The sequence below is a fragment of the Triplophysa rosa genome, linkage group LG23, assembly GCF_024868665.1.
Source record: "Triplophysa rosa linkage group LG23, Trosa_1v2, whole genome shotgun sequence".
NCBI classification, from domain to species: Eukaryota; Metazoa; Chordata; class Actinopteri; order Cypriniformes; family Nemacheilidae; genus Triplophysa; species Triplophysa rosa.
In genome coordinates, this window is record NC_079912.1 from 19,975,582 (window position 1) to 19,985,456 (window position 9,875).

At 40.2% G+C, this 9,875-nt stretch overlaps 2 protein-coding genes across 5 annotated transcripts in view; one reads left to right on the forward strand and one right to left on the reverse strand.

Moving 5' to 3' along the window:
- LOC130546818 (carnitine O-palmitoyltransferase 1, liver isoform) overlaps positions 1 to 3,660 on the forward strand; it is a 17,481-nt gene extending 13,821 nt beyond the window's left edge. For both annotated transcript variants that reach the window (XM_057322283.1, XM_057322282.1), the window contains exons 13-19: positions 143 to 259; positions 353 to 517; positions 613 to 741; positions 850 to 1,005; positions 1,080 to 1,193; positions 1,283 to 1,375; positions 1,722 to 3,660. In XM_057322283.1, coding sequence (XP_057178266.1) covers positions 143 to 259; positions 353 to 517; positions 613 to 741; positions 850 to 1,005; positions 1,080 to 1,193; positions 1,283 to 1,375; positions 1,722 to 1,844 — 897 coding nt within the window. In that variant the 3' untranslated portion in view covers positions 1,845 to 3,660. The remainder of the gene's footprint in view (positions 1 to 142; positions 260 to 352; positions 518 to 612; positions 742 to 849; positions 1,006 to 1,079; positions 1,194 to 1,282; positions 1,376 to 1,721) is intronic.
- A 75-nt stretch (positions 3,661 to 3,735) lies between these two features.
- Positions 3,736 to 8,538, reverse strand: LOC130546819 (dynein axonemal assembly factor 3-like). Of its 3 annotated transcripts, none has more exons than XM_057322285.1 (11): positions 6,880 to 8,538; positions 6,612 to 6,724; positions 6,433 to 6,526; positions 5,959 to 6,122; positions 5,709 to 5,885; positions 5,506 to 5,628; positions 5,295 to 5,417; positions 4,605 to 4,815; positions 4,409 to 4,478; positions 4,243 to 4,317; positions 3,736 to 4,149 (listed from the first exon to the last, which is right to left on the reverse strand). In XM_057322285.1, exons 1-11 carry the CDS (start codon positions 7,040 to 7,042, stop codon positions 4,011 to 4,013), a joined length of 1,452 nt encoding a protein of 483 aa, XP_057178268.1. In that variant the 5' UTR covers positions 7,043 to 8,538; the 3' UTR covers positions 3,736 to 4,010. The 3 variants fall into 3 exon arrangements, with proteins under 3 accessions (XP_057178268.1, XP_057178269.1, XP_057178267.1); XM_057322286.1 differs by having other exon boundaries at positions 3,737 to 4,149; positions 4,409 to 4,523; positions 8,216 to 8,538; XM_057322284.1 differs by having other exon boundaries at positions 3,737 to 4,149; positions 4,409 to 4,523.
- Positions 8,539 to 9,875: the final 1,337 nt, after the last annotated feature.

Sequence of the window (9,875 nt, forward strand, 5' to 3'; positions counted from 1 at the left end):
TCTCTCTCTCTCTCTCTCTCTCTCTCTCTCTCTCTCTCTCTCTCTCTCTCTCTCTCTCTCTCTCTCTCTCTCTCTCTCTCTCTCTCTCTCTCTCTCTCTCTCTCTCTCTCTCTCTCTCTGTCTCTCTCTCTCTCTCTCGCAGTATGTGATGACAACAGACTGCTTCCAGTTGGGTTATAATGAAGAAGGCCACTGTAAAGGAGAGGTGGACTCATCGCTGCCGCGTCCTCAGAGACTCACCTGGGATATATCTGCAGAGGTAGAAACACGGTGGCACGTCGCGATGTTTAAAGACACAATGTACAGTATATGGTGACACTTAATAATTGATGCTCTTCTCATTGTGTCTCAGTGTCAGGAGCATGTGGAGAGGTCTCTTGCTGTGGCACAGGCACTGGCCGACGATATCGACTTCCACGTGTACCCTATACAAGAATTTGGCAAGGGCGCCATCAAGAAGTGTAAAATCAGTCCTGATGCCTTCATTCAGATCGCTTTACAGCTGGCCTATTACAGGGTAACACTAAACTCTTAAAGGGATAGTTCACCTGAAAAAAAAAGACTTCATCGTTTACTCACGCTCGTGTCATTCCCGTCCCTCCATCCATCCAGAATAGAGGAACGTTCACTCTGACATACGAAGCGTCTATGACGCGTTTGTTCCGCGAGGGCCGTACCGAAACCGTCCGTTCCTGCACCAGCGAGAGCTATGCTTTTGTCAAAGCGCTTGAGAGCGGAGAGGTAACACACCTGCAAACTCATTTACGAAGGACGTGCGTGCACACGTTCCACTGTGAACACGAAAAACAGGACACACACCCTAAACATCTTTGTTTCTCTCGGGTGTAGAGTAAGGAGGTGTGCCGACACCTGTTCCGCGCGGCGGCTGAGAGACACCAGAACCTCTACAGGATGGCCATGACGGGCGCGGGCATAGACCGACACCTGCTCTGCCTCTACATCGTCTCCAAATACCTGGGAGAAGAGTCGCCGTTCCTCAAGGAGGTGTGTGGATGTGTTCTGTTAGCATTTCTTTTCTGACAAATGTTTTTTTTAACTTGAGTGCGTTTGTGCATCAGGTGCTCTCTGATACCTGGCGTCTCTCCACCAGTCAGACTCCTCTCCAGCAGGTGGAGCTGTTCGATTTTGTCAATCACCCAGATTACACCACCTGCGGCGGAGGATTTGGTCCAGTGAGCAAACTTTACTGTCAAACGAATGTTATTTTGACGTCCGTTTATGTAATTTTATGGATGTATGTGAATTGATGTGCTCTTGACAGGTGGCGGATGACGGATACGGCGTATCTTACATCATCATTGGAGACAACATGATCAACCTCCACATTTCCAGCAAATTCTCTTGCCCTCAGACTGTAAGCACAATAATATTAAAAATTTTAAGCCGGATCATATTTCATGTTTATGGGAATATTGAAAGGGAAAGGGAAAAAGAAACATTGTCATCATTTATGTACCCTCACGTCATTCAGAATGTGTATACAACTCTTTCTTCTGTGGAACACAAATGAAGATATTTTGAGAAATGTCTCTGTGATTTTGTGTTCACACAATGGAAGTCAGTGTGGGCCAAGGTCGTTTGGTTACTGACATTCTTCAATCTTCATATAGTATTTTGTGTTCTGCTGCAGAAAGAAAGTAAAAAAATAGGTCTAAAGTGGTTGAGTTGACACGTTTTTCTTTATCCCCTCTCTGTTTCAGGACTCTCATAAGTTTGGAGCTCAGATCGTCCAGGCCATGAAAGACCTCCTGATGTTGACGTCACCAGAAAAACCAGACGGGTCCAAAACTGAGAACCACTTTCAGAATAAAAAACACCTGTAGCGGTGCAAAAGGTTCACGGCAACGGCCAAAATCAGAAGGTCACATAGGAAACTGAGTGTGTGTGTGCGTGCGTGCGTGCGTGCTTGTTTGTTTGTTTGTTTGTTTATTTAACGCATGTTTAGGTCATACAAATATGCGTTCGTACATTCCATGCTTGTATAAAAATGCAACGATGCCATGAAGCCATGAACAACATGAAGAATGTATCAATGGTGGAAGTTGCTTCGTCATAAAAATAGAAAGAGGTGAGAGAGGTTTCTCACCGTGAGGGCCAGTTCCCTGGATCACTTACATTCAATTGCTTCTAATGATTAGAGTTTATGAAGATTTAAAATGATTTAGTAGAATAATGATGATGATGGATGTCTCATAATCTAACCCGCTAGCGTATCTGAGATCACAGCACTGCATCACCTCTGTATCTTCTGATGAAGACACTTTCACCTGCTTTCACAGCACTTACAAATTCTGCATTTAAACAGGCTATGTTAAGCTGTTCAAGATCACTTTACTTGAAACTGTATTTCAGGTTACAGTCAATTATGACTCAGAACACCACACGTGACTGCAGTGAATGTGATTGTCCAGATACTGTATATTGATTATTGTGGCATGTTGACCTCACTGAAGTCGAAGTCATTTTAAGTGTTTTTTATTATTATTTAAATATGCTGCAAATATAACACAATAACTTTATACTTATTCACAAGGTATTTAGTCAGTCTTAGTTGGTTTTGAAACAGTTTAAGAATGGCATTATAAGAAAGTAACGCCGAGAAAATCTTGAACGCATTTCTGTGAACATCTCAAGCTTATTAAGGTGTGAGCTGTAGTTGGTGTTTACTGTGGTACAATAATAATTCTGAAGGTAGCTTCCTAAAAAGGAAAGATTGCAAACAAATAAAACGATCAATTTTACATCAACCAAATAAGAATCTAATTTAACCTAGAAAATATTTTTGTGTAAGGACCAAAATGTTGGTGTGAGATATGAGGCCTATAATGATGTACTGTAAGTGTTCACACAGCACCTCAAGCGCTCATATTTTGTGAAGGACATCTAGTTGGTGACATCAAATTCACAATCATCAACAACCTCAAAAACTGACAACACACAATCTTCATCGATCTGCATTTAATGACACATCCGTTCTTACAGTAAGTGTGCTGCTGACCAATAGTGTTGCTTTCATAAGAGAAAAATGAAGACACATCAAAGCTTCCCCGATATTCCATTTGGATTTGCTCTGTTTTCACCAGCGTTTTCTTTGGCAGCTGAACCTTGTTTCTGTGGTACCTGTTAAACTCAGTTTTATAATATTCAGACGTTGTTTCATTTATAAAGTTGCCTTTGGAGTTCTTAGATATGGTCATTGTGAAAATGTCGGTATGTATTTCAGAACGCCTTTCTGTGAATCTTACCACTGCATTTACACCCATCACTGTATAATCTACTTGAGTTTAAACTTCACTGATGATTTTATTGTTGTTCATAACTATTATTATTATAAATATGATTGCTCTTCTAATAATTAAGGTGACGCTGAAAACAGTAGCAATGCAAGAGTTTGTGTAGTGTAGATGTTAGTGTGAAAAGACGAGTATTTGACCTCATCTGTCTTCTGAATGAATGTGTTCTGGGCCAGTACTGTATTCTCTCTCGGCTCGTCTTTTCCTCGTATTTAAGCTCATTGTTTGGTTGAAGATCACTGCAAAGCTTTTCTCTTTCTCTGGCAATCTGTCGCTCCTTCACATTTGACATCTGAATGGAAAGGAAAAGACAAGCTCACTTTTTTATTAAAATGGTTCAAGCACACGTGTGTTTGTGGTGTTATTATATCAGACCTGGATGCTTATATCATCATATCAACACAAAAAAACACAACTGACCGTTTGCTTTTCTTGGTTTATTTCGCCTTCTTCCACCTTACCCGAGTGTTTGGATGTTGTTTCCCACAGTACAACTCTTTAAAACCAGTACAGTTTTTTTTTGTTTAATATTGACAAAAAGAAAAGAATTGGCAACACTTAAAACGGTACATATATTGCATTAATATACATTTATATATGTTTGTTAATGTGTTACATTTAAACAAATCTCCATTTGGGATCATTTTTCATTCACGATGTAGTCGACAGTACATTTGTTCTGACACCAGTTTGTGTTCAGTCCTGTTTCAGTGTGAATGTTGAATACACGTCATCGCTCTGGCTTCGTTTGGGTGTAAAACCCGATTCTTCAGCGATCTCCTTCACTCTCTCAGCAAAACCTGACACCTGCTCTTTAGAGAGGTCCAACAGGTAGCTAAAAAAACACAATAAGATTAGGTGTACAGTGATCGAAAACAACAGGATTCAGTGTGTGTGTGTGTGTGTGTGTGTGTGATGGCGGACTCACGTGGCCAGCTCGATTACCAGAACAGCGTCAGGAGCAGCGATGTGTCTCAGAGATGACTCTATCTGATGAACCATACTGAGAGAGAGATACACACTGTTATCCTTACTGAAGTTTGACTGAAACACAGTTCTGTGTAGTCATGTCTGTTATCTCTGTGATGTGTCACCTGGCTGAACAGTAGATGGTGTTAAACAGGTTCTTGTATCTGTCTTTGAGAGGAAGTTTGCTGAGAGAGTCTGGAGACAGAAATGAGATTTTTACCCCTTTTATATCCATTAAAGCTGTAAGAACACAGAAGCAGAAGTAAATGTTAGCAGATCTGTACAGCGGATGTCTGTAAATGACTTGTGTTATGATGTTACCGAATGAATGTGATGTCTCTTCTGCCGGTTTTGTGTGAGTTTGAGAGCTGGTGTCATTTCTTTGTGTTTCCTCGGGTGTTTTGGGGTCGTCTGTGGGTGGGTTACAGGTACTGGAGGGGCTGGGAGCATCTTTACTTGGAGGACAGCGCCCTCTATTGGCAAGACATTCAAACAACGCCAGGACATTCACTTCAGAGATATCCTGGGCAGTCTGAACAGGAAAGACAGCCGGAGAAAGGTAAAACACGACACAAATAATGTTAACTTTATATTATACAATGTAAACTACTAGCTGTAAATATATAAACAGATTTCAAAGAGAAAAAAACATTTGACCCTTTTACAGTCTATTCAGTTTAATAATGATGCACACTTGTAGTTCCTTAATGGAGTGTAAATAAGATTTTTGGTAACACTTCACTTAAAGCCGTTATGTGTAAATGATAATGCATTATAACGGGTTATTAAAGGGTATGATGCATCATAATTGTACATAATGTGTGTTGTAAAACATTAAATGTTGTAAAGAATTATCAAATTAAAAATGCAAAGTGTAATAATGAATTGATAAGTGTTGTAATGTATTACCTGTAGTTACAAATTATTAATGAGACATTACAATGCATTATAAGTTGCATTACAATTATAATTAATACATTATACATATATGCTTTAAGGAAAGTGTTTTACCTTTACATGTTGATTGTTGTGTTTCTTCAGCAGGTCTTTGTCGTCGGTCTCTATGCCAAAGGCCAGATATGGACTGGAGACAATATCACCCCAATATCCTCGAACTGCCACCCTGTTTCCTCTCTGGCACACACACACACAATAGTTTATCAATGGTCCCGCATAACAAACAATAGAGATTTGTTCGGTCAAATTTGTGGAAACCACCCACATGATTGAACACGCGTGTGGAGAGCAGACTCTGATTGGCTGTTTGATAAATCCCCTCCCTCATCTCAAAGGCCACACCACTTTCTCTCCACTTGACATACTGATGTTTGTTAATGACACCACACTGAATGAGAAAACACATTTCAGAAAGACTTTCCTTTACAAAAGCCATCAAGTGGAGTGATGGACGCTTGTGTCACGTACTCCTCTCTGGTGCAGTTTCATGGTGAGATCCCAGTCGAAACAGCCCTGACGTGAATCATATCGAGTTCCCAGGTGCTGCCGAACACGGGCGTCCCAAACCTGACGTGCACTCGCTGGCACAGAAGGAGGTCGTTCCCACGACTTAAAGATCTGGACCAAATCATCTCTCTCCTTAAACTGAGGTTAAACAGCAGAGGGTTAAATATCACTGACCAGAAATGTGTCTGTAAATGATGAATGTATCGTGGACCTTCAGAAGACTCGTGTCAAGACAGGGATGTGTGTGTGAGTCACAGGACACAGGTGTGTTTGTGATGGACTGAGAGAGTTCAGCTGACGCGTGTTTGAGAAACTCATCCGTCTCGCTGCGAATCTCACAGTTCCCAAAGATCTCCAGAAACACTTCTGTCTTCTCTGCAAACAGAAATCGCAGATTAACCACAAATTTGAGTAATCTCCAATCCAATGTAGTGAAGTGTGATGTATAGTCATAACGGAAGAAAAGAGAAGGCCTACATTTGAATTATAATCTGAAATACAAGAATTGAATTGTATGACAGTATATTGGGGAAATAGCGTTATGTCCGCAAGCATTTGAGGATCTCTGACAGTGTGTGCTATCTGATAGGTATAGTTTAGAATCAAGAGCTCCTTTATCATATGAATCACATGCAACAAAGGGAGGCTCTGTTCAAACCAATATAAATGTTACAGGAGTACACACTGTGCAGACTGATGGTCTCGGGGCTCAGAAGTGACGGGTAGATCAGAAGTAACTGTCTGGCAACAACTTCCGTGCTGTTCTCAATCACCCAAACCTGCAACACATGCACATGCACAACACATCTCATCTGAGACATTCATGTGTAATAAAGGCTCGTTTAAAGATGATGTTTCACTGACATGTATCACGTCACTCTCTGGGATTCCACTGATCGTCTTCAGGATGTGTCTGGGGTCTCCACTGCCCACCAGCAGAATATTGAACTCTCCACGTGACCTCACTGTGTGTACATCTGCAAGTGTTTCAACATCACATTTGTTTGAGGTTAAATTAAAACCCTTCTTTAACACAACATAGGCTAATTCGAGCTCATATACATTTCTTTCTGAGTGTGTGCATATGACTGGAATGTAAGGGGTCATTGTGTTTAGTAAATGTCATCATTACCTGAGCTCAGCAGGGCTCGTGCTGGTCCGAAACCCCACCAGGTGACACGTCCCGCGCCCTCAACTGTCCGAGCCGCGCTCATTCCTCGAAAACAATCTGATTTCTTTATTCTACAGCTTTCTGCTTTCTCGTTTCTTGCTAAGCTGTCAGTGACGCGAAACATTTATTTGATATAAACGCTTGTGTATCCGTAGTTAGTCCAACAGATGTGAGGTTTAAGCGATATTAATCCTGATGAACTCGCCCTCGCGATGTGAACGCGTTGAAGTTTGGCGGTTGCCTAGCAACAGCCGGAGTCCCTCCCCCTCTCCCCGTATTTATTCTTAAAACCTCTTTAGTATTATTTGCCTGAATTATTGCGCTGCTTTTGTATTGCGTACACTAACCTAACCCTATACATACTCAGAAACAGCACTATAACACTGTACTTGTGACGTCATCCGTGAGCTGAATGTATTTTTCTAATGGGTCATAACCATGTCTTGAACTTTGGGGGATATTTGGCGATACACGTCACGTCTGTGTTAGCTGTCTGTGTATTTGTGGCCCAGTCTGTGAAAACTAGGCTGAAGTCTCAAAATTGAATTGAGATAATAAGCTTCAAAGTGTGATTTCAACCATTAATTTCACTATGTTTTCAGGTTTTGACATTTGATGTGTCTCATGTCATGATCATAAAACTCGCAAGTCCATTAAGTCTTTTTGCACTTGTACTGACTGATACCTATGATCCTCTGTCTCTGTGAGCTGCTGTTTTATTAGCAGATGCGTAATTAGCGTAAAAACTGATTTACAGTCATAACGTGTATGTTCATATTGTTTACAGTATATTGTCAAAAATATCACTTGCAAATGAATGTTTATGGTCGCAAATGCAACCGTTTCAAGGGCAGTCTGAGCCCTGGAAGTTTAGCTATGAAGTAGAGATCAGTCATTCATCAATGATTCCATCATTTATGGTGGTTACAGTTTTAATATACTTTGCATGACCAAAGACTAGGCTCAGACAAAAACAGAATAATATCAGAGATCACTTACTGTAAGTTTTTATCATCATCATCATCATCATCATATTCTGTCCGTTAAAGTTAACAGTAATATGCAGTAATATTACTTTCACACCTAAAGCTTTTATACATTTGACAGCAAGTTTTGACTTGGTTCAACTGTTAATTATACAAAACAAAAAAAGAAGTGTTTGTTATTGACCATGGGACTAACAGGATCTGTTCATGCTACACTGACAAATGTAATTCTCTCTCCAGCTGAAGATGTTAGACTCGTGTCTCAGACTGACTATATAAACGCTGGCCGTGGACAAGATGTCAAATCTTACCTGAAACCTGTGCTGTGTCCATACAAATACAGTGGATGAGAAGCCCACATCTCACTTCTCAGTATAATCGAGTGAATTTGTCTCCCCAGGAGCTTGAAAGAGGACATCTTCCTCTGATGTTGAGAAATGTTCCGCAGTCAGATTCAGGAGAACACACACGCAGCGTTCTTCGCTTGAGAGAGCTATAGACAAGGAGTACAGTATACCGTTGTTAAAACTACCGCACGTTGTTATTGTACGTGTATAACTGTACTTCTGTAGTTCTTTCATGAATACATTGATTTTGCTATACTGATATATTGCAATCTTGTGGATGTTTTTTTATTCTAAATTTGCCACTTCTATAATGTCTTTTTTGAAATACAAGTGTTTAACAGTGATGTGTTTATTGAGATATTTTCTTATTTTTATTTGAGATCATAAGAAGAGCGATGGTACAAAAATCAGATCTAAGCATCTTAATAGTATAAGTCTAAGGGAAAAAGTGCACATTAGAAGGGAGTTTGAAAGATGTAGAAAAATGATCAGACAAGAACTCTAAGACAACAGACTTACAGACAATGAGAAGCAAAAATGGACGTTGAAACTTCTTACATATTAGAACTATCATGTAATTTGGATAGCAACCGAGTTATAAAACTAAAAGTTCTTTTTCTGACATTGTGTGAGGAATGTTGTTAACCTTGTTTTATTTTAGTTGCTACATTGAGACGTACACTGGGTACAGAAGGAATTCCCCTCACCAGTGAGAGACTATTTATAAAACGTTTCTTTGGATAATAATTGGACTATTTTTAACTAGTTTTATTCTCGACGTTATTAGTCTTCAACTGTTCTATTACTGCTTTCTTATCGGATCTCATTGTTCTCACTTTCATGACAGTTATTGTCTGTCAAGTCTAAACATTTCAGTAGGTTTTGTGAGGTTTAGGAGACAGAAAAGATCAACATCGTGGAGTTCATAAGAGAAACTTGGATGATCAGAGCCTGTAACTATAATGAATAGTAATGATCTGTTTTTATTTTGGACCTGCCTTCAGTTGGAGATGAACGTACACTGGAGAGAGACCGAACTTTTTTAAAGCCATCAGGGTCACCAAAGAAAAGATGTGTCTGTAAAGATGTCCTGCTGCTTGTTTTAGTTGTGCTCCATGCAGGAGCAGGGCTGATTTACTGTTGCCGCTGCATTTTTTGTGTGATTTAGTTCAGGATGAAACATTTTGCGTGTCTAATTTCTTTGCTTTGTTTGTTAATATTGCAGTGGAAGGTGTGAGAATGCCTGTCGACATGCACCCATATGTTGGGACGGGGATCTCTGTTGGGCAAAAGTTCATCAGAATCTGAACCAGAAGAAAACCAGGAACAGAAGTGCAGAAAGGAAATAAGAGATGCAGCAGAGACGTTCATCTACTGTAAAGAAGCAACACAACGGCACTATTTTAATGTCCCTGTTCTCTTAATGAGTAATTTGAAAGGGTTTTGAAAGTAAATAAACCAATCAGAGTCTCAACTCAATTCCCTTCAAGAGCCAGTTGTGCTCGCATCATGGCAAATTTGACTATTAACTTCATTTCGCTGCGTGTTTTGCCACTCAAGGAGGTGTGTTCCGGCGTGTTCACGTGGCATCAAGTGACATCACCTGCAGTCTAGTTCTAAGCAT